We start from the raw sequence: 25,300 nt of genomic DNA on the forward strand, positions 1-25,300 counted from the left end.
ATTTTGCAGTAAAGTTGGGTAGATTGTATACTTTTTATATTTTGAGTGTATTACTATCTGTTATATGTTATAAAAAAAGATGGTGCAGTGTCCAATGAAATTTTGCATGCTTAAAGTCTAGTGTGGCTTTACATATCAAAGAAGGCGGAGCCTCAGAGCCACACAAACCTATTACGTAATCCCAATTTTTCCAGAAAGTTGGCTTTAGCAAGCTGCTTCGAACTCCCGAAACATACGGATTTTGTTGACATCACACCAGTTTGTTCTTTGATTCCGCTTGAAGTATATTTGGGCCTTTAGGCAGGAAGAGAGCGTCTGACCGACATATAAAGTGACCAACCACAGTATGTTTTTTGGGTGTCTGTGTCTTAACTGTCAGAGAAGAAGAAGTGAAGTATACAGGTGAATGGTGTGCTTGTTGTAACTTTATTTTTTTAAATAAATCCCTTAATGACATTTCGTTATCTCATCAGAATAACCTCTATGCCACTTCAATCGTGAACAACTGACCCACGACCGCATAATCATGATTATTCTGGTGCTACACTTATTATCATGCCTGACACATGTAATTACATAGAGGCTGATATTTTGTTGTTTATAAAGCAAATGATGTCTCACTGCATAACAGATCGGTTTTGGTCATCCTTTTGGTCAGGGATTTGAACAGACCCCTAACCCTAAGTCAGGCTCCAAAATGATGGGATTGCTTTGATAAATGGATTCAGACCCAGCAGACAGAAGGCACGTTTCCATTACAGATTTGCGCAAAACTTTTGCGATTTTTTCTAAATGGCGACAAAAAACGATTGCGAAATGACGCCGTTTCCATTAACCGATGTTATGCGACTAAAACTTACTTTTTTCCTCTCGAGATAAGTAAAATTTATTCCAAAAATCATAGCAACGGACTTTGGTAGGTTTATGTACTATATCCCAGCCACTGCACTAGCCATTATTATTATTAATCGAAAGAGATGTATGTGTGTTATCCAAGCATGAATGGTAAGGAACGACCCTTATTATACTTGTGAGCGGCACATATGAGGTGTTTCTGGGTGTTTCTCCCTCAGATCTGCTTTGAGGTCTTGATTGTGGCATTTATTTGAGGTTTAGAATCCATTATTCCTGTAATTCTTTTGTCTTATATGAATTTAATAAAGAACTCTCGAAAGTCTCGTATTCTGTCCAAACATACCGCGTCATCTACGTCAGGTGACCTGGAAATGCACAAAAACTGTTTCCATTGCAGTTTTGCGAAATATTTCTTTTTTGAATTGCCTGAAAAAGCATTTTCATTTTGAGCGTAAAAAAGTAGTTTTTGCGATAAATGGGAGTTTTTGCGAAATTGACGTGTTTCCATTGGGCGTATTTTCAATTCACAATTTCAGTTTGCGTAATTTGAAAGGTAATGGAAACGCGTCTAGAATCAGCAGGAGGAAGAGAGAGAGAGAGAGAGAGAGAGAGAGAGAGAGAGAGAGAGAGAGAGAGAGAGAGAGAGAGAGAGAGAGAGAGAGAGAGAGAGAGAGAGAGAGAGAGAGAGAGAGAGAGAGAGAGAGAGAGACCTTCATCTGTGGCTGTGGCACCTGCTCCTCTTGAATCTGTTTCCGGAACACGGGGTCGAAGAGCAGCGGAGTGGCGCAGTAATGGACCAGTCGAGAGGACTGCTTCAGTGTGTCCAGATCCGCGACCTGTGCTCAGACACACACACCAGACACACAGCAAGAGGGTTACCACATTTAAACCTAGAGTTTCTTTATTTGAAGCAACAGCTGTTTTCATATAGGTGAAGTGTGATCAATTTCAACACTTAAATACATTTCATCCGAGTTTAATAAGCAGAGACAACCAGAGGTGTAAAGTCCAGGGGTCAGAAAGTAAAAGTCCTGCCATATGTTTATTCCACCCATGAACTCAGCCAGCTGATTTCACTAATTAGTTCTATCTCCTGGCTGAAAAACTGTGCTAATTAGCAAATCCAGGTGATGGAACAAAATATTGAGGAGGACTTTCTGAACCTGAACTTCACACCTCTGGAGACAACTATGCGTCACTTATAGGTTGAGTTGTCCTAAAAAAAAGTTCTGTGGTGCCTTCAAAACAATGAACTGTTAGCTTGAACATCACGACTAGTTCAGCACATTGACTCAACCAATGGTGTGTGCTTGGTAAATTTATGATCAGGTTATACTGTGAATATACACTATTCACATTCAAAGGTGAGAGGTCGGGAAGAGTGTCTTCTGCTCACCAAGGCTGCATTTATTTGATCAAAAATACAGTAAAAAGAGTAAAAATCTGGCAGTGTCACATGATCCTTCATAAATCATTCTAATATGTTGATTTGCTGCTCAAGAAACAGTTCTGATTATTATCAATGTTGAAAGCGGCTTTAATCGTTTCCCCCCCGTTTTTTTTTCTTGTTTTTTCGGCATTCTTTGATAAATAGAAAGTTCAAAAGAACAGCATTTATTTGAAATGGAAATCTTTTGTAACATTATAAATGTCTTTACGGTCTCTTTTGATCAATATAATGCATCTTTGCTGAATAAAAGTATTAGGTTCTCACTGTATAAAAATCTTATGGACCCTGACTTTTGAAAGGTAGTGTACTTAGTGGTGACCTGCACAATAGAGAGTAGGCGGTATAATCTAATACTGTGATCTGGACCTCAGCAGTGTGAAGCAGTCAAAGGAAGTGAGATTACAGCGAATGGCAGAGACATCTCACACACTACAGAATCCCTTAATGTCCCCGCCACATCTCATTAAACCCAACTGGGCCGTACATGCGCTCGTACACGGATCTGCATCTGTGCGCGTGAGGCAGAGGATCCGCGCGCACTGAAATGAATCTGGACCTGATGAGCCACTGAGAAAATCATGTTCTGAGAGCGTGATGGAAAATACTGATCACACACGATCACCCACATTGTGTGCAAATATTAATGTCTGCATTGAGCATGTATGAACTCACAGAGATGGGCATGTTAGATTGAGCTGACCGCTGCTGCCACGTCACAAACAGATTCTCAATCTTCATTTGTCTCTCCAACTCTGGAAAACAAAAGAAACATTTTGAAATAAATCACTAGCTCTTTCTGTGTCTGAGGTTCATTATTTAAAGGGGTGGTTGATTATGATTTCATGTTTCTAACTTTAGTTAGTGTGTAATGTTGCTGTTTGAGCATAAACAACATCTGCAAAGTTACAACGCTCAAAAAGGGAGAGCAAAGGGAGATATTTTATTTTAAAGAAATCGCTTTCCTCTCAATAACAAACTAAACACACAACAATGACAGCATTGAGAAAACGTGGATGTGTTTGCACGAGCTCTGCAGTTCGGGACTCTCGGGAACGCCATGTCACATCTATCTATATAGAACTTTATAACAACGGATTGCTTCAAAGCAAGCAGCTTTACAGTGTTAAACATGAATATCAGTATGTTGTTTTCAATTAGAGTTGTTTTCAGTATCAGTGTCTCTTTCAATTAGAATTACAACTTCAGTTTCTCGTTGATTCTATATTCTATGCTGTCTTTTAAGGACAACAACAAACGGCTGGTAGGGACTACACCACATTCCTCCCGGGTAAGTGACATCACCAACCCTAAAATGTACATAAACCCGCCCCCAGGAACGCGATTTATAGATTATCATGACAGAATATGCTAATCAGTGACTAGAAGATAACTACACATCAGCTACATAAATTCACCAACTAACCATTCAGAAATGTCCTGTTGCTTCTACATGTTGTCACTTCTTCTTGAGTCTCTCCATCATTGTCTGACTCCAGTTTGAACATAAAAGGCTAAAAGTTTTTGAAATGTTCAGTGCATGTCTGTGTGAGTGCAAGCTGTTGAAGCTCCGCCCTCTGTGCCGGGAGCAGCAGCTCATTTGTATTTAAAGGAACAGACACAAAACGCTGCGTTTTTGCTCACCCTCAAAAAGTGACAACTTTAACATGCTATATAAAAATATCTGTGGGGTGTTTTGAGCTAAAACTTCACATACACACTCTGGGGACATCAAAGACTTATTTTACATCTTGTGAAAAGGATATTATACCACCCCTTTAAATTATGCAACAGTCATATCTTTAGGTGTGTCCATTAGGTCCGTATGGCAGCTTCTGTCAGTTTTGGATGTGTTGATATGTTTGTACCTCTGCGTTCAGCTGCTTTGACCTCCAGAAGATGGGCTCCGTGGCGAGCGACTATATCTGCTCCGTCCTGATTGGTCAGCGGCCTCCCTGTGTTCACATCTCTCAGAGCTTCATCAAAGGGTACAAGCTCTCCGGGGAAGGCCAGAGGAGGAAGAACACGCGCAGAGCTGCCCAACCGGCCCTGATCTTTACTCGCGGCCGGAGGAACCGGACTCCTCAACAGAGCATCCGCCTCGATCGTGGAGCTCAGGAAAGGGTTGGGCTCCTGTAAGCAAATAAATCAATTAGAGAGAGAGAGAGAGAGAGAGAGAGAGAGAGAGAGAGAGAGAGAGGGAGAAAGAGAGAGAGAGAGAGGGAGAGGGAGAGAGAGAGAGAACAAACATGTACAAATTAACTGAAGAACAACTCAATGAATGAGCATCAAAAAAGTATGAAAAAAGTATAAACAAGAAAAAAAAGGGAATTATGAAGCAAAGTATTCATAAAAGTATGAACGCAAGTATAAATAGTATATTCCTACAAAAAGAATAAATGAATGAATGAGGGAAGGAAGGCAGGAACTATTTATCTGAAATTAAGAAAAGGTACAAACAAAAGTTGTGAAAAATGGAAAAATGAAAAACCAAACTAGGATAGGATAGATTAGGAAGGAAGTAAGGAAGGAAGGAAGGAAGGAAGAAAGGAAGGAAGGAAGGAAGGAATGAAGGAAAGAAGGAAGGAATGAAGGAAAGAAGGAAGGAAAGAAAGAAGGAAGGAAGAAAGAAAGGAATGAAGGAAAGAAGAAAGGAAGGAAGAAACGACGGAAGGAAGGAAGAAACGAAGGAAGGAAGGAAGGAAGGAAGGAAGGATGGAAGGAAGAAAGGAATGAATGAAGGAAAGAAGGAAGGAATGAAGGAAAGAAGGAAGGAAGGAAGAAAGAAAGGAATGAAGGAAAGAAGGAAAGAAGGAAGGAAGGAAGGAAGGAAGAAAGGAATGAAGGAAAGAAGGAAGGAAAGAAGGAAGGAAGGAAGAAACGAAGGAAGGAAAGAAGGAAGGAAGGAAGGAAGAAACGAAGGAAGGAAAGAAGGAAGGAAAGAAGGAATGAAGGAAAGAAGGAAGGAAAGAAGGAAGGAAGAAACGAAGGAAGGAAGGAAGGAAGGAAGGAAGGAAGGAAGGAAGAAACGAAGGAAGGAAGGAAGGAAGGAAGGAAGGAAGGAAGGAAGGAAGGAAGAAACGAAGGAAGGAAGGAAGGAAGGAAGGAAGGAAAGAAGGAAGGAAGGAAGAAAGAAAGGAATGAAGGAAAGAAGGAAGGAAGGAAGGAAGTAAGGAAGGAAGGAAGAAACGAAGGAAGGAAGGAAGAAAGGAAGGAAGGAAGGAAGAAAGAAAGAAAGGAATGAAGGAAAGAAGGAAGGAAGGAAGGAAGGAAGAAAGGAATGAAGGAAAGAAGGAAGAAAGGAAGAAAGAAAGGATTGAAGGAAGGAAGGAAGGAAGGAAGAAAGGAATGAAGGAAAGAAGGAAGGAAGGAAGGAAGGAAGGAAGGAAGGAAGAAACAAAGGAAGGAAGGAAGAAAGAAAGGAAAGAAGGAAGGAAGGAAGAAAGAAAGGAATGAAGGAAGGAAGAAACGAAGGAAGGAAGGAAGGAAGAAACGAAGGAAGGAAGGAAGGAAGGAAGGAAGGAAGGAAGGAAGGAAGAAACGAAGGAAGGAAGGAATGAAGGAAGGAAGGAAGGAAGGAAGGAAGGAAGGAAGGAAGAAACGAAGGAAGGAAGGAAGAAAGAAAGGAAAGAAGGAAGGAAGGAAGAAAGAAAGGAATGAAGGAAGGAAGAAACGAAGGAAGGAAGGAAGGAAGGAAGAAACGAAGGAAGGAATGAAGGAAGGAAGGAAGGAAGGAAGGAAAGAAGGAAGAAAGAAAGGAATGAAGGAAAGAAGGAAGGAAAGAAGGAAGGAAGGAAGAAACGAAGGAAGGAAGGAAGAAACGAAGGAAGGGAGGAAGGAAGTTCATTAAATTAAAGATTAATTTGGGAATGTAAAACAGACAAACACTGGTGGTTTGTAAAGCGAGCTCGTCCTGCAGGGAGAGCGTGAGACTCTGTTCTCTGGGCTTCACGTTCTGCACACGTTCTCTTTCATATCAGTGATTTCAAAGCTCAACTCTCATAACCCTTCAGAAACTCACTCACAGATCCTGATTTTTGATGTTGCTCGCCTTCAAACTTCCCAGGAACGGGCAGTGTGAGTTCATTAAACCCACTGACACGCAGAGAACGTGCCAGCATGAGGCCTTTCCTTCAGACCACCCAATTAACACACTCCTGCGCGGCTGCTCTCTGCCACAGAGAGCCGGATGATAAGAGCCACAGGAACTTATCAAATAATAAAAGTCCTCGTCTCTTCTTGTGGGAACTTTTGGGTGAGTTAGTGTTTGGAAGACTAGTTAAAGTCCTCTAGGGTGAGTTGCAGGCTTTTCTAAAAGAAGCTGGACCAGATGCCTCATGATGGCGGATGCTCATGTAGCCGGCGGGCCAGTAAGCTGGACTTAAGTGCCTGAACTCCGACCCCTGGGACTCTGACAGATGATTGACGGTTAGGGCAAATTTTCTGCTTTGTTGGATCAGCCTTCTGTTAGCACTCATTAAAAGTGTGGAACCACTGACAAGGAAATAAAAGAGTTCTGTCCTTCACTTTTTAGGAAAATGTAGATGTTCTGTGCATTTGTGCTTCAATATCACGTTAAAGTGTGTGTGTGTGTGTGTGTGTGTGTGTGTGAGAGAGAGTGAGTGAGAGTGTGTCTCTGTGTGTGTGTGTGTGTGTGTGTGTGTGTGTGTGTGTGTGAGAGAGTGAGTGAGAGTGTGTCTCTGTGTGTGTGTGAGAGAGAGAGTGAGTGAGAGTGTGTCTCTGTGTGTGTGTGTGTAAGAGTGTGTGTGTGTGTGTGTGTGTAAGAGTGTGTGTGTGTGAGTGAAAGTGTGTCTGTGAGTGTGTGTGTGTGTGTGAGTGTGTGTGTGTGTGAGTGTGTGTGTGTCTGTGAGTGTGTTGTGTGTCAGTGAGTGTGTTGTGTGTCAGTGAGTGTGTGTTGTGTGTCTGTGTGTGTGCGCGTGTGTGTCTAAGAGAGTGTGTGTGTGTGTGTGTGTGTCTAAGAGTGTGTCTGTGAGTGTGCATTGTGTGTCTAAGAGTGTGTGTTGTGTCTAAGAGGGTGCCTGTGAGTGTGCGTTGTGTCTAAGAGTGTGTGTTGTGTGTCTAAGAGGGTGTCTGTGAGTGTGTTGTGTCAGTGAGTATGTGTGTGTGTCTAAGAGTGTGTGAGTGAAAGTGTGTGTGTGTGTGTGTGTGTGTGTGTGTGTGTGTGTGAGAGAGTGTGTGTGTCTAAGAGTGTGTCTGTGAGTGTGTTGTGTGTCTAAGAGTGTGTCTGTGAGTGTGCATTGTGTGTCTAAGAATGTGTGTTGTGTCTAAGAGGGTGCCTGTGAGTGTGCGTTGTGTCTAAGAGGTTGTCTGTGAGTGTGTTGTGTCAGTGAGTGTGTGTGTGTGTGTGTGTGTGTCTAAGAGTGTGTGAGTGAAAGTGTGTCTGTAAGAGTGTGTGTGTGTGTGTGTGTGAGTGTGTGTCTAAGAGTGTGTCTGTGAGTGTGTTGTGTGTCAGTGAGTGTGTTGTGTGTCTGTGAGTGTGTGTGTGTGCGCGTGTGTCTAAGAGTGTGTGTGTGTCTAAGAGTGTGTCTGTGAGTGTGCATTGTGTGTCTAAGAGTGTGTGTTGTGTCTAAGAGGGTGTCTGTGAGTGTGTTGTGTCAGTGCGTATGTGTGTGTGTGTTTGTCAAAGAATGTATTGTGAATGTCAGTGAATGTCTTTGAATGTGTGTTGTGTGTCAGTGAGTGTGTTGTGTGTATGTGTGTGTTGTGTGTCTGTCTGTGTGTGTGTGTGTGTGTGTGTGTGTGTGTCTAAGAGTGTCTGTGAGTGTGCATTGTGTATCTAAGAGTGTGTGTTGTGTCTAAGAGGGTGTCTGTGAGTGTGCGTTGTGTCTAAGAGTGTGTGTTGTTTGTCTAAGAGGGTGTCTGTGAGTGTGTTGAGTCAGTGAGTATGTGTGTGTGTGTGTGTGTGTGTGTGTGTGTCTAAGAGTGTGTGAGTGAAAGTGTGTCTTTGAGAGTGTGTGTGTGTGTGTGTGTGTGTGTGTGTCTAAGAGTGTGTCTGTGAGTGTGTTGTGTGTATGTGAGTGTGTGTGTGTGTGTGTGTGTGTGTGTGTGTGTGTGTGTGTGTGTGTGTGTCTGAGTGTGCATGTATGTGTGTCTGTGTGAGTGCGTGTGTCTGAGTGTGTAAGTGAGTTTGAGTGTGTGTGTGACTAAACTGCATTTATGACCTTGAGAAATCTATTAATAATCCCCAAAATTAAATAAGAATATTTAAATGTAATGTAATTTAATTAAAGAGTGCAATACTCTCAGCTGACAGAACTGACCTTTTTCTGAGCTCTGCCTCTTGATGACTGTGATTCAGTCAAGCTTACCTTCATGTGAACTAATCATTATTATTATAGAAATGATTGGATATTATTCTTGCATGGAATTAATTGTGACATTGCAATGTATTTTTATTTGCTAAAAGGGTTAGATTACACAGATATATGATTTTTGAAAGCGATCACACTTGTGTAAGTGAACAGAAATGTTTCCTATTGTACACAACGGTACTCTTTAGTTACTATTACACTGCAATCACCTGGATCAAAACGTGTGTGTGTTCTTACTGATGGTCTGATTTGGTGACGAGGGAGACGGTTTAAAGGATAACTCTCACCTAGGCTCTTTTTGTTAATCTACCCGAGTCAAACTTTCATGTAAAAGCATAATTAGAATGGAAACGCCACTTATAAGTTTGACCGTATTTTCGTTTTCGGTCAAATTGCCTTTTGAATGGGAGTGCTTGGGGCACGACTATGATAGCATCAAAATCTCTATTTCTAAAACACTAATGCGGCTCGACACAACATGAAACTGTGCTGAAGTATCACCAGAGGCTCTACACATGAACTCCAGCATTGAGAACAGTGTTTGTGTACACAGAGTTTACTAAAAAGAAAAATTTTGTACGACTTTATCAGTTAGCGTTTCTGGTGGCTGAAATTTTGTCAGTCAAAAGTAGTCGATCTCCGAATGCAACGTAACATGAGGACAATAAAGATGGAAAGCTCCTAAAGCTTGTTTCCATATAAATACACGGATATTTTTTTTAATCTAAGTTATCATGCTATTCATTGAAATTACATGTTCATGACATTTCCTCATATGGAGTCAGTTCATTACGTTGCATTCGGAGATCGACTACTTTTGACTAGCAACATTTCAGCCACCGGAAACACTAACTGATAAAGTGAGTCGTACAAAACCTTTCTTTTTAGTAAACTCTGTGTACACAAACACTGTTGTCAGTGCTGGAGTTCATGTGTAGAGCCTCTGGAGATATTTCAGCACAGTTTCATGTTGTGTCGAGCCGCATTAGTGTTTTAAAAATAGAGATTTTGATGCTATCATAGTCGTGCCCCAAGCACTCCCATTCACAAGGCAATTTGAAAATGAAAATACGGTAAATCTTAAAAGTGCCGTTTCCATTCTAATTATGCTTTTACACAAAAGTTTGACTCGGGTTAACAAAAAGAGCCTAGGTTCAATTTTGGGGAGAGTTACCCTTTAAATTCATATCAAGATTAATTTAAAGATTTGTAAAAGGAAGAAAATACTATTTGCAACCTCTCTGGCTACTTCGTGGCAACAACGGTTTACCATATTTGCATGATTTCCATCAAATTTAGTTCAAAGCCATCCAAACACACAGATCATTTATAGACTCACAAGAGCAAAAACTTTCTGAGAAAATGGCATATGGAAACAGTTGATGAAGTATGACTGGTCAGAAGAGCTTAGTGAAGACTCAATTTTGTAGACTTTTCCCAAAAATCAGCCCCACCATCATATTTTTCTACATTTTTGTTGTCTCTTTCTCACATACACATACACAAAGGTCCAAACAAAGAGATATTTGACTGGACTGACTGACACAAAGGGATCAAACGAAGAGTGAACACTGAGGATCTCTCCCTCATCCTGTTCCCTCAAGGACAGACACAGACGAATGATGAACAAAGCGATATTTCACCGACTAAACTCCAGACAGTCTCAGCCTCTGGAACCAGAACAGCCCCGGACGTCAGGAGATAAACAGTGTCTGCTGGAAACTTCATATCTGAAGGAACGCTCTTTATTCTCCAGAAGAATCTCCACGGGTTTGTGTTTATCTTCTCCCACACACAGACACACACAAGTGCAGGGCATCCGTTTAAATAAGACATTTTCTAGACTTGTGTAGCATTTTATTTGTTTTGTGGTCAAGGTTTTAACGAAATGTTGCGGTCAAGGTTTTAACGAAAAGGTAATAATTTAGTTTTAGTTGATCAGTTGTCGTCTGATTAACAAGTACAGGAGCTTTTGACTTCTATTCTTTTAATGAATCACTCAAAAACTCACATATTACCAGTCTGAATCAAACTGAATGAACTAAATTGAAATCTGACATATTTCACCTGCAAGTTATCATTAAAGTGATGTTCATCTGTATATAATAAACCTGTAAATAATACAATTAATCTATCCATCTATCCATCCATCCATCCATCCATCCGTCCATCTCTCCGTCCGTCTGTCCATCCATCCATCCATCCATCCATCCATCCATCCATCCATCTATCCATCTATCCGTCTATCTGTCCATCCATCCATCCATCCGTCTATATATCCATCCATCCATCTATATATCCATCTATCCATCCATCCGCCCGTCTATATATCCATCTATCCGTCTATCTGTCCGTCCGTCCGTCCATCCATCCATCTATATATCCATCTATCCATCCATCCGTCTATATATCCATCTATCCATCCATCCGTCTATATATCCATCTATCCATCCATCCGTCTATATATCCATCTATCCATCCATCCGTCTATATATCCATCTATCCATCCATCCGTCTATATATCCATCTATCCGTCCATCCGTCTATCTATCCATCTGTCCGTCCATCCGTCTATCTATCCATCTGTCCGTCCGTCCATCTATCCATCCATCCATCCATCCATCCATCTATCCGTCTATCCGTCCATCCATCCATCCATCCATCCATCTATATATCCATCCATCCATCCATCCATCTATATATCCATCTATCCATCCATCCGTCTATCCATCCGTCTGTCCATCCATCCAACCATCCATCCATCTATCCAACCATCATCCATCCATCCGCCCATCTATCTATCGTCCATCCATCCATCCATCCATCCATCCATCCATCCATCCATCCATCCATCCGTCTATATATCCATCTATCCGTCCATCCGTCTATCTATCCATCTGTCCGTCCGTCCATCTATCCATCCATCCATCCATCCATCCATCCATCCATCTATCCGTCTATCTGTCCATCCATCCATCCATCCATCTATATATCCATCCATCCATCCATCCATCTATATATCCATCTATCCATCCATCCGTCTATCCATCCGTCTGTCCATCCATCCAACCATCCATCCATCTATCCAACCATCATCCATCCATCCGCCCATCTATCTATCGTCCATCCATCCATCCATCCATCCATCCATCCATCCATCCATCCATCCATCCATCCATCCATCCATCCATCCATCCATCCATCCATCCATCCATCCATCCATCCATCCATCCATCCATCCATCCATCCATCTATCTGCATAGTCAATATATCGCTATTATAAAACACCTGTGAAAATCTATTCTCCATGATTATGCCCTTTTAAGAAATGTAATAAGAAATGTATGTATGTGTATTTATGCAGGCACATAACTGTCATAAGCAGTTACGTTAAAGGCCTTTAGGTTGAACACAAAAGCTCTCGATAATGACATCAACAACAGTCTGCTTCCCCAAAATACATCCCAACATTTTTGGAAAAAAATCTTGACAAACAGCTGACAACTGTATCAGTAACAGTGAACACTGTTGCAGAAGATTTCTGCTCTTTACTGACTTAACGAACAAACATGTTCTGCTGCATTAACTGCGAACAGCTAAAACACAGCGTGATTCAATCCAGTCTGTTCAGACGAGCACGACTCTGCGCAGGAATAAACCGCTTTGGCAGCGCAGTGATGTCTAATTCCGGCAGGACCAGCGATCTGGATTGTTTCCAGTTGTTTGGTGTAAACAGGTGTGCTAGAATGATTACCGTCCTGCCCTGAGGATCTGACAGCTGTCCGTCACTGAGTGCGACATGTCAGACCGCCTCGGGGACCGCCCGAAACTGACGAGCTGCTGCTTAAACCAGCTCACTAGTGCTGTCTATCTTATTCTGTCCAAAAACACTGTCCTAAAAGCTCATCCTAACCAATGTCCAGCAATCCGTGACAGCTTACAGAGAATGGGTTTGTTGAGAATGGCATACTATTTCGTATGTGTGATGAAGGGAGTAAGGAGTATGTAGAGTCAGTATTTATTTCTTAAAAAATCTTTGCATAAAATTGCATTAAATTAATCAAAAGTGACAATAAAGTAATTTATGATGTTACAATTTCCATTTCAAATAAATATGGTTATTTTGAAACAAGATATCAGTCGTGAACTGTAAACATCCCTAGATTGAATTTGATATTATTATTCTTAAAATCTGATTAAGAACACAAAATAACCATGTTTATTTCCAAGATTAGATAATTGGATGTCACTGCCTGAAATAAACTTGCATAATGAGATTGTGTGACAACCACACAGCAAATTACCATTCGTTTCATGTGCTGTTTGTAATGAATCGTTTGCATGCTAGTATTGCATTGTGAACATAGCCAGTGTGTTTGCATTCTGACCTGTTTCAGATCCTCATGTGTAGGTGTATCAGAGAAGCAGTAATGATGGAAAAGACCCATTTTCTGACTCAGGAGGCAGTTGACCACATGTGCGCGGGCGTTCTGCCAGTGCACCAGTCTGACCAGACCTTGATTCAGAGAGCCGCCCAGATCCACCGACCAGTTATACGCGTACAGAGTCACCTGTGAACACAAACACATAGAGATATAGGGCCCTATTTTAACGATCTGAAACGTAAGTATCAAACGCGAAATGCAAGTAACTTTGTGGGAGGATCTCGGGCGCTGTTGCTATTATATCGGCAGGATAAATGACTCTTGCGCCCGACGCAAATCTAAGATGTGTTGGTCTGAAGTCGCTTCATTACTCATAGGTGTGGTTTGGGCGTAACGTGAAATAAACCAATCAGAGCGTCATCTCACATTCCCTTTAAAAGCAGGCGTGCTTGTTCCATGGCGGATTACTATTATAACGGCGGATTTGCCAGACACACGCCAGGAGCGGTTCACAGCCGAGGAGACCGACGTTCTCGTCAGGGCCGTAAAACACAGAGAAGTGACATTGGGGATGGAGAAACACAGCCAAATTAGCTTCGGTTAAACAGGCGTATAATAATTTGGGTAAATGTGTAAGCTAGATTTATGCCTATTTTTCACATCTTCATGGACACAACAATGATTTCCCTCATGTGGAATATTTTTCCTTGTAGTTATGTATGGTTTGCAAAAATTGCAACCGCTGCGTCTCTGTGTAGATGAGAGAAGCAAAGTGTATGCGCGTTGTGCACACGTTACATTATGGCCAAGCATGCGCCCTTAAAATAGCATCTGAACGCACCACTGAAAATGCGGCACTGACTTTAGTCAAGGTTTTTCCTGGTCTGTGGCGGAATTGTTTTCTGGAACTGCAAAATAGCACCAGGGAACGTTTGCGCCGGAACATGCCTCCTCTTTTCACTGAACCACCCCCGGGAGTGCAAGTTCATTCCCTAATTTTCTGACGTCTGTGGAGGGAAAAGTCCGCTGTGCGTCGGTGTACAAAGTCAGTTGGGCTGGGTGCAAGATAGGGCCCATAATATGAAACAGAAAGACCAGACCTCACAAATCCCGCATGTCGTGACACAATCACAGTTGATTATAACATATTTAATTGTTGATATGCAGCTATGTAGAGGAGCATTTTGGACAAATAATATTTCACTGTGGGCAGCAAAATCCTGTTGCTTGTCGAAAAAACAGTTTTTAGAGAGAGAGAGAGTTTTTATTGTGTGTTGCTTACGCATGTCACGGCTGGTTATATTCAACAGAACTGACCTTCTTATTGACAATGTTTATGTACAGGAAGCGCTGGCGTGGAGCCACGCCCCTCACAGCCTGTCCCGGGCTCAGCCAATCACTGTGCTCCAAAGACTCGAACCGCTGCAGACCCTTATGAGCTTTAATAAAAGACAGAATTATGTGAGGTGGTGTTATTTGGGTAAAGAAATTTGTGCAGATAATAGACAAAGAGCAAGAAATAAAGATCTGATCATAATGTCAATTCTGAATCTATGCAGTTTACCTCTGATTAACAGCTATGGGATTATTTTAGGGATCAATACATAAAAAAAAAAAAAAGGTTTTATAGCCTTGAGACACGACATTTATATCATCTATAGAGTGTGTTTGAGGAGAAAGGCAACGCAGAACTCACTCTTGAGTATGACATTCTCTGCTTAATTAATCTCTAATATATTTTAAATACCAACATCAGAACACATACTCATCTAGAAGTAAAAAAACTTCAGGTTTCAATGGTACAGTACAAGCAGGGATAAAAATGATCTAGCATACATGCATAAATGAGTGAACCTTCAATTAGGAGCACTTTAAACTACTTTCTTTAAAATTCTTTAAATATGCGTAGTTTATTTCAAAACATTCATAGTCCTGGAATAAAGATCTGTTCAACTATAAAGATTCTGGCATTAAGTATGATGGGTAATAACAGTAGTAATTAGGATGGATGGATGGATGGATGGATTTTTTTAATGGTTTTGGTTAAAAGTAAATTTCGCAAATGTTGAACCAGATTTCTCTATTATTGTGGGAAGTATGGCGATTCTTTGAAAACCCATTCATACACACCAAAATAATTGATGTGATTATTTTGCCTTGTAAAGTTGTTAAAAATGAGAAAAATGATCTTTCCAGGACAGAAAAGTCCTATTTGAAGAATCATTCAAATATCCAGTCCCTGTCAGAGTGTGTCTGTGGTGTAATGGAGTGATTTGGAGGAAGGGCCCCTGTCGCAGTGAGGGCCACTAGGGGCCCCATAAGGGGCCAAACTTACGTGTGCACCTATTTAGTACTGGACTGTTCTCTTCATCTGAACTGTCTTCTGTGGGCAAACAGAGATGAGCACAAACAGCTTTGCAAAACAAGACAACTCTATGTTAATGAGGCATTAACACACACATACATACATACATGCACACACACTTGCATACATAGGCACACACACACACACACACACACACACACACACACACACACACACACACACACACACACACACACACACACACACACACACACGCACACACACGCACACACAAAGCTGTGCAAGAGACAACATAAGCGAAAGATCTATGAATCTATGATAACAGAAAAGCAAGAAAAATAGTAATCATTCATTAAACACTCGTAGGCTAAAAGAGATGTAAGAGATGAATGCACACAGCAATACTAAAAAGAAAATCACAAAAGAAAAAAGAAAACATTTATTTGCAAGATCAGCTGAACACAAGATAAAAACACCAAGCGCAGCGATGTAGTAATATAAGAGATTCTAGTAGAAGAGAACGTGATGCATCTGAGCCCATGGTGAGAAAGCGGTTAAACTATAAAGAACTAGTGAAGTTAATAACTTCAGCTTTGGACACATGGTTTAATGTTGTCACAGAGAGAGCGGTTAGAAGCCAGGGGAACTGTTGACCACAGAATTCAGTAATGACCTTACATTGCCTAGAGCCAGTTAAACTTCAGCCAAATTAATGGAGTATGATCTTTCAGTATCATGAAGGCTGAATGTCACAGAGAAATGTCTCGGTCATATATTACACCAAAATCAAAAAAATAAATCTTGCTCAAAGACAATGAAGCATATTTTAGGCCCATTAAACCTTTTTTACATTGTGACAAAATTTCATGACAATTAAGCAGATTACCCCTTGTACTGAGCATTCTCACTAATGTAAAGTGAAACGATAATTAAATATTATTTGTATAGAGAGAATAGTAGATTTGTAAGCAAATATAAATCATTTCAGGACTAAATAAATATTACATATTTGTAGTATTTTTTTTTTTTAATTATTCATTCATTTCTGGTAATACTGCAATTATATACATTTATATTAAACATTATTATTTATTTACTTATGTCCTTATTTCCCGTATTTTTCTGTCACATATGATACTATAGGTTTCTTTTTCTTTCTAGAAACTATTTCCTGATTATTTTTTCTTTTAATTTTGGGGAGAAATATGACCTGATTAGAAGATAATTTTCATGAGATTCAGCTGAATATATAATGCATTACAAAGGTTAATTGTATGCATTGTAATGAATTCCCAATGCCTTATAATTCACCTTGTAATCATTTATATGTTCTCATGAATGAGTGCAACCACAGTTAAATGACATCATTCACATCACTTTTTAGAGATTATAATGCACTATACCAAATGCATTATCTGTTATATTGGCACTTGTTAATGTTGTTTTAATAAATGTATTGTAACTGTGGTTATAATAAGCCTTTTCATTAAAATAAAACAAACTGCAATGTGTTGGACAGTTTCCTCCAATTCAAGTTCAACCTGTGTGTTAAATAATCTCGGAAGAGAGTGTGACCAAAAGCCATAGGGACAGGACTAGAGAAATTAGAGTGCGTTTATTATATACACTCGTGAAGTTTACTTATCATAAACTAAAATTATATCAATAAATAATAAAGCAAAAATAGATATATGTCATACGTGATGCACGCAAGCACACAAACTCCCAGTAATAAACACGGAAATGTTAGTCCTGTCCGAATCGGTACATGTAATCACAGACGTCGAGTGATAAGAACTGTGACTCAAACGTCATTTAGAAAACTAGTCCCGTCCGAATACGGCTTAAGATGACATGATAATTGCTGACTGAACATTGGAGGTACCTTGTTCTGTACTGCAATGCCATTGGCTGAAGTTGCGACCAATGAGAATGAAGCTCCTGGAGGTGGCAGGTGGTTGGCTGATGTGCTGGATGATTGACAGGGGGACATAGATGTCTCCCTGAGGACAGCTGCCGACACACACATGAAACAGTTCATCGGTTTAAGCATAAACTGAATCGACGGAAACTCTGATGGCACATTGCACAACTATGCACCAAATGCAGAAGCAACTAATCACATCATCTGAAACACATCTGGACAGTTCGGATGAATGCTTCGACCAGGTCAGGAACGCACCTGGTTCTTTCGAACACTTTGACTATGGTGTCACTGGCCAGTGAGCTGACAAGATTGACAATTTCGGAGAGGATGGAAGGCAGGAGGAAATGATGCGAGACTTCAGTTGAACAGTGCTGGATGGACGGACAGCCTGCAAGACAACAAGAGAAAATAACTCTTTAATCAGAGAACGTTTTCTGTCTGCCAGGATGATATGAAGAAAGAAATGTTCTGATTATTCTAAACAATCTTTTTAGGTTTTGAATAGATTATGAATCACGTTAAAGGGATAGTTCACCATAAAATAAAGATACAATCATCATTTACTTGGTGTTGTTCTAATGCAGTATGCCGTTCTTTCTTTTACAGACCACAAAAGGAGAATTAAAAAAAATGTCCCGCTCGCACTAGTCCATATAATGGCAGTTAAAAGAAACCAGCATCAAGCTTAAAGGGATACTCCACTTTTTTTGGAAATAGGCTCATTTTACAACTCCCCCTAGAGTTAAAAAGTTGAGTTTTACCGTTTTCGAATCCATTCAGCCGATCTCCGGGTCTGGCGGTACCACTTTTAGCATAGCTTAGCATAGATCATTGAATCGTACAAGACCGTTAGCATCTCTCTCAAAAAAATGACCAAAGAGTTTCGAAATTTTTCCTATTTAAAACTTGACTCTTCTGTAGTCACATCGTGTACTAAGACTGACGGAAAATGAAAAGTTGCGATTTTCTCGGCTGATATGGCTAGGAACTATACTATCATTCTTGCGTAATACTCAAGAAACTTTGCTGCCGTACCATGAGTGCAGCAGGCGTAATGATATGACGCAGCGTCGGTCTTAGTACACGATGTGACTACAGAAGAGTAAAATTTTAAATAAGAAAAATATCAAAACTCTTTGGTCATTTTTTTGAGAGAGATGCTAACGGTCTTGTCCGATTCAATGATCTATGCTAAGCTATGCTAAAAGTGTCAGACCTGGAGATCGGCTGAATGGATTCGAAAAAGGTAAAACTCAACTGTTTAACTCTGGGAGAGTTGTAAAATGAGCATATTTCCAAAAAAAGTGGAGTATCTCTTTAAAAACAAACAGACAGAATAATTCCATGTGACACGTGTCATATTTTCCATGTGTTCTGGGTATATAAGATAAGGTTTGGTGAAAAACAAACCAAAATGTTATGTATTATTTAACAAAAATCCTGACTTTGGCTGATGGTCTTCTGTGCGTGAGACTCTATTAGTCTCTGACTCGCCCAGAAAAGGCACACGAGTTGTGATAAATGAACAAAAACGCCACGTGAAATACAATGCCTAGAAATCCAAAAAGTATCTGTGTACTTTCTTCACTTCACAGTCTCTTTCTTCCATCACAGTCAAATATCACCGCACCAGAACTCCGGTTGTCAGATGACAGTCAGTGACAGTGTCATTATATGGATGAAAGCAAACATTTTTTTAATTTCTCTTTTTGTGGTCCGAAAAATAAAGAAGGGCATCCGGCATTAGAACAACACCAGGGTGAGTAAATGATGACTTTCAGTTCATTTTAGGGTGAACTAACCCTTTTTAAACTTTCTTATCTTCTTTAATTAACATTTCCTAAGTTATTAAGAGTGTTGATGGGTGAAATTGGCCTTTTATGGGGGCTTTTTGAACTTTCACTTTGCAATAAATAAATAGAGAAAGTTAAAATCAGGGAAATTCTAATTTGTGGTTTTTCATAAGAACTTCAATTATAAATTGTGAATATAAATGCCAAATGAAACGGTATACAAAAAATATTTGGTATTAAAAAATTATTATTATAATATCAAAGAATTGCTGTTCTCAATACTCCTAGCTAATATGTTATTATTTGGTTGTAATGGAAATACAAAGTGTATATGCACATTAACCTGCCCGTGTTTCACCCATATATGAAATCTCATTTAAGTTTCAACTAGTCAAAGGTGCACCTTCATGAAGAATGGCCAAGTTTATTACATCATTGTAAATTTGCACAGTCATAAATAGAAAAGTATTACACGGATGTGGGAACTCACCCAGTTTGTTCATGAAAGTGACCCAGGGCAGGTACGTGGTCTGGTAGACGGTTTGAAGAGTGCCGGTATCACCTTCCTCCAGCTGGACTGCATGTCTCCTACAACACAAAGACATCCAGACACGTCTATAGGCCTATACGGATGATAATTGCTTTTGTTAGAGGTCATTTCAGCATTTACGTCTCTCAAGTTACTGCCATCTGAACCAGAAATGCCACTAATCTCCCAACACCCACGGCCAAATTATCTATTGTATTCCATCCAAATTGGCATCTCAGAAATTGCCAGGAAGAACTGGCCAAAAATCATTTTGGAAATCTGATTATTCTGATTTAGCACAGTAATAAAAATGTGGGTATTTGGCACAATGGAGGTGTTTCAGAGAACATATGAGACCCGTGCTGACAAAATAAGTGGCAATGAGCAAAAAAAAAAAAAAAGTTACATTCTCTATTAAAATACACAACATTATGTATGATTTGTTGGAATCAGACAAAAATGACTGAGCTACACCTGCTTGAAGTTGATAGAGTCAGTTTTTAAGTCAATTTTAAGAAAAATCAAGTTTTCTAAAGGTTTCAAAACAAAATCACCAAGCAACCATACATTAAAATCCCCGGTAATAACACCAAATTTGGCACACACCAAGTCAAAACCAAATATCTATAGGAAAAATATATATTCAACTTTTTGTATAATATTTTTCCCATGATACCACAATTGTTCGATTAACATTTATTTATTTATTTATTTTAACATTTTATTTAACAGACAGCTCATTCATTAAGACCTACTGTACCGCACGGATGTAAAATAACATTACATATCAGATCATTTCCCCCAACAGTTAACCTAAGGTTTATTAAAGACATAACAGATAATGTTTTCATGAATACTCGCCAAGACAGATATTTTTAAATACTGTAATTCTGTGTATACAGTATGTGTATATCGGGATCGCACGCTGTCGAAGGCGTCTTTGTGCTCACGCATCAGATCTGACAGTCCGCGCGAGTAAGATCGTTTTGTTTACATCAGCATGAGTCTGAAAATCACATTTCATTGGTTCACTTTAAAACAATACCGAGCTTGTGCTGAGGGGAAACGCAAGCAGCGAGCAGAGATAAAACAGCATTTTTCATGGACAAAGGAAAGGTACTCCCTCTCAGAAAATGAACAAATAAAGATACTTTTAGATGTTTAATTGCTATTTGGAGCATTTGGATCACTAGACGAGGGCTTAAGGAACTAATTTTTGTGAAAATCTCAAAACTTGAGATTGACATTTTTCACTTGTTTTGCCTGTAGCTCGAATTTATCCCGTGCGCATTCTGACTCCTTTTGCAGCACAAGTCAAATATACTTTTTTAGTAGTTTCAGTTTTAAATGGCACAGTGGGTCTGTTTCTTTGTCTTACCATCTGAACATGAAGCTTGTGCAGATGTCATTTGAACAAACATAACCCTAGGAACCAAAATGTATTTTGTACCTCTGGGCTTGCTCTTGTTCGACTGCCATGGCTTTCTCATGGTTCCACTGCTGTTTGACACTCTCCGTCTTGTGTCTCCGTCTGCCCATGCGACTGTCCTCGGCACGCTCCGGTATGATGTCATCCGTTGTCTTTGGACTGCCAAGTTCAGAAGTTTCTGGTTTACTCTACCGACACACACACACACACACATCATAAGACATTTCTCTAGCATTTATGCTTCATTGCACATCATGCTGACCATCAATGCAATTTTGAAGGCGTTGACAGTCGAAATTAATGAGAGCAATTTGCTGTTAATGAAGACAGCACATGCTGAGTGAGCACACGCACCAACATTTCCCAGAAGCTGCGGCGGGTGCTTTTGCCCGTGGGCGTGGTGGACTCGGGTGTGCTGGCTCCGGTGTTTGGGGTGGAGCTGGGGGCAGATATTAGGGTGATGGGAGACGGGCTGGTTCTGAGCCCGTGGGCTCCACTGGGCCGCCGATGACTCTCCTTCACCTCTTTACTGTCGCACTGCAGAAGACTCAAGGGAACTACAGTGACAAAACACTACGGATCAGCAAAACCAGGACAAGTTCACCAATATACGCTACCGTTCAAAAGTTTGGGGTCAGTACGATTTCTTGGTAACACTTTATTTTACAGTGTCTTTGTTACATATGTTACATGTAGTTACTATAGTAATAACTATAAATTATGCATAATTACATGCAACTAACCATAAACCAAACCGAACCCTAATCCTAACCATGTAAGTACATGTAGTTACTTAACAGCACTCAATGTATAGTTACAGTGTAACAAAAACACCTTAAAATAAAGTGTAACCGATTTTTTGTTTTGTTTTTGATGTCTCTTCTGCTCGCCAAGACTGCATTTATTTGATCAAAAATACAGTAAAAAGTTTGAAAAACTTTGTGAAAAACAAAAACAGTGAAATATTATTACCATTTAAAATAATTGTTTTCTAAAATATCATTTATTCCTGTGATTGAAGCTGAATTTTCAGCATCATTACTCCAGTCTTCAGTGTCACAGAAATCATTCTAATATGCTGATTTGAAACATTTCTTATTATTACCAGTGTTGAAAAAAGTTTTGCTGCATCATTTTTTGTCTTTTTTTTTTCAGGATTCTTTTGATGGATAGAAAGTCCAAAAGAACCGCATTCATTTGAATCTTTTGTAACATTATACATGTTTTTATTGTCACTTTTGATCTAATTAATTCATCCTAGCTGAATAAAAGTATTAATTTCTTCTCTTTTTTTTATCGTACTGACATTCTTTTGAATGTTAGTGTATTGAGAAAAACGTGTGACAAATAAAAGAAAACTGTCAAATAAAAATAAAGAAAATAAGAACAAATAATCAAACTAAAAGCATCAGCACAAATAAATACAATAGAGCAAAGAGACAAATTAAATAAACAGTGTTTTTCAGCTTTTTCAGGTAGGTCTAACATTAGTTTTCAGACACAGAAACTGAATTGAAAAGAGATCAAATGTAAAACAATATTGCATAATCTTCACTGTATAAATTAAATAAAGATTAATCACTATTAAAGTTACAAAAGCTATTCAGTCAAGAGCAGTGAGTGATTTCCTTGTCTTTTTTGGTTTGAATAACATTAAGAAATATTAGGCTTCTATCACTTTAAGACTAATGCACAGATCCAGCACTATGATACTGATACACTTATCAGTGTCTTTATCAAATGTTTACATTCACTTAAGACATATCCAACTATGTTTGGATGGTAGGAAACTCGCCATGATGGGCATGTTAAAAAATTTAGTGAGTCCGTTCAAGCGCAAGAATTGAAAGAGAGCTCAATATTTTCGCGCTCCTGTGTGTGCGCGCTTCGGATGAGCAGAGGTGGACAGTAACAAAGTACATTTACTTGAGTACTGTACTTAAGTACACTTTTTGAGTATCTGTACTTTACTTGAGTATTATTTTTTCTGGAAACTTTTTACTTTAACTTCACTACATTTGAAAGACAAATATCATACTTTTTACTCCATTACATTTCTGTCAAGGTCCTTGAGTAGAAAGTAGTAACATTAGTCAGGGGTTGCATTTTGGTTGGAAATGAAAGTTGGGTTGACGTCAGAAACCCGACGTCATATTGACGTCAGCATCCGACGTTGGATTTTGGTTGGAACATCTGTCCAACATTGGAGATAAACATCAATCTGATGTTGGATTCTGACATCAACCCGATTTTCATTTTCAACGTTGGGTTTGGTCTTCTAAAGTCAAATCTTGTCATTGTTTTGGAGCACACTAGCTTATAGATAACAGTAAGGCTAACATATTCATACTAAAAGCCACAAAACTTTAAATAGGGCACTATTTGAGGGAACAGCCATTTGGGTGTCTGAAACCATTCTGGACGTTATTGAGTGACTTATTCAATCTCACATTCAATCCCACTACTGGAACTGTGTTCTAGAAATACATGTGATATTGATATGAGTGTAGGCAGGCATAGATTCAGAGGCATAAGGTACTGTAAGTATTACAAACAACAATGCAGCAATAATAAAACAATGCATTGACATTTACTTTTTACTTTTGATACTTAAGTACTTTTAAAGACAAGTACTTCTGTACTTTTACTTAAGTAGAAATAGGTCTTTACAACTTTTACTTGTAACGGAGTAATATTTGACCAGTAGTATCTGTACTTTCACTCAAGTAAGGAAGTTGTGTACCTTGTCCACCTCTGCGGATGAGTGCACACACAAATCTTCTCACAGATCCAAAATGACAAAAAAGCACATTAAAAGTAGTCCATGAAGCATATCACATGGGCATCAGCTCCTCACCTGTGCTTTCATCCCGTTGGGCGGCAGCAGGCAGACAGAATGTGTCCAGACACAGCGGGTTGGGCAGCACGCGCATCTCCATGATGACGTCACCGAGGGCGTGGCGTAGGGCGGCCCTCAGCCTGTCCGTCAGCTGCAGCGGGCTGACATTACCCTGCTCCCACACGTCAAAGCGCACACGCACAGCTGCTCCTGCGCACAGGGGTCACACACACATGCATTTAAAGTCAGTATGAAACGGAAGTTGCGCTAGACTTTTCTTCCCTATTGTGACGAACAGGGCTTGACATTAAAGGGTTAGTGAACAGGCTCAAGCTTAAGTTTATCAAGCGACGAGGATAATTTTTGTGCACAAAAAAAACTAAAATAACGAGGCACACAAAGAAGAAAATGAATAGTTGAATAAAGTCATTATTTTTGTTTGTTTTTGCACACAAAAAGTATTCTTGTCGCTTGATAAACTTAAGGTTGAGCCACTGTAGTCACTTGGACTATTTTAAACATTGTCTTTACTAACTTTTCTGGGATGGCAGATATTGATTACCCAGCAGCCTATGAAGGAGTGAGGCAGCTCTCAGATTTCATCAAAAATATCTTAATTTTTAGTTCAGAAGACGAACGAAAGTCTTACGGGGTTGGAACAACATTACTGACAGAATTTTCATTTTTGGGTGAACTCTTTTACTTTTTTGCTCACTGGCCACTGTGGCTAGTGGTTTAGTTTTCCAAAGTTACTAGCCACTGCATTTTCTCTGGCCACAATTTTGACCACCATGGGGAAAAACTGCCATATAGATATTTTTAATAATCTCATAATTTGTCAGCAGGTTTATTAGGCTGCTGTCACTTTAAGACCTGGCGCATGGATCCATAATACTGTTACACATGAGTTTTCTTTCTCAACTCACTTGAAACATAACTGACTGTGCTTACGGGAATACTCGCCAATTTTGACATTATTTTGTGTGTATTTGAGCGTTTGTGAGTAATAAGCAACAAAAAAGAACACTAAGCACTGAGAGGCGGCTTTATATGTGCGTACTTTGGGTGTGTGAGCACAAAATTTGCGAGAATGAGTAAAATTACGCGCAATATGTGCAATCCCATGCCGAAATTCAAGCCCTGCAACAATATTGATCCGGAGTAAATAAAACGAGTGAGTGAGAGGAGGCGGGTTTGTGTGTAACTGCGAGAAAGCGCAGCTGGTATCATGTATCTATAGACCTTATTCAGAGCTGCGCCATGACCGGTATGAAAGTGAGGCTGTGAGGGATAGTCTTGCCTTGTTTCCAATGGCACCCGCTGTAAAAAGCTGTATAAAGCTCCTAGATTACTTACAATTTTCCACAGCTTATATTGTCGGGAGTTTTTTGCCAACTGAAATTTCTTGGAAAGATATTTTTCCAGTGTTTCATGAGCA

At 39.7% G+C, this 25,300-nt stretch overlaps 1 protein-coding gene across 11 annotated transcripts in view; it reads right to left on the reverse strand.

Moving 5' to 3' along the window:
- szt2 (SZT2 subunit of KICSTOR complex) overlaps positions 1-25,300 on the reverse strand; it is a 134,492-nt gene that overhangs the window by 35,222 nt on the left and 73,970 nt on the right. For all 11 annotated transcript variants that reach the window (XM_081379762.1, XM_081379764.1, XM_081379759.1 and 8 more), the window contains 11 exons: positions 23,881-24,072; positions 21,378-21,580; positions 21,045-21,211; positions 19,556-19,653; positions 17,528-17,660; positions 17,231-17,358; positions 14,337-14,458; positions 13,023-13,205; positions 4,171-4,435; positions 2,978-3,057; positions 1,566-1,691 (listed from right to left, as the gene is read on the reverse strand). In XM_081379762.1, coding sequence (XP_081235888.1) covers positions 1,566-1,691; positions 2,978-3,057; positions 4,171-4,435; positions 13,023-13,205; positions 14,337-14,458; positions 17,231-17,358; positions 17,528-17,660; positions 19,556-19,653; positions 21,045-21,211; positions 21,378-21,580; positions 23,881-24,072 — 1,697 coding nt within the window. The remainder of the gene's footprint in view (positions 1-1,565; positions 1,692-2,977; positions 3,058-4,170; positions 4,436-13,022; positions 13,206-14,336; positions 14,459-17,230; positions 17,359-17,527; positions 17,661-19,555; positions 19,654-21,044; positions 21,212-21,377; positions 21,581-23,880; positions 24,073-25,300) is intronic.

The sequence above is a fragment of the Scardinius erythrophthalmus genome (genome assembly GCF_964197995.2).
Source record: "Scardinius erythrophthalmus genome assembly, chromosome: 12".
Lineage (NCBI taxonomy): Eukaryota > Metazoa > Chordata > Actinopteri > Cypriniformes > Leuciscidae > Scardinius > Scardinius erythrophthalmus.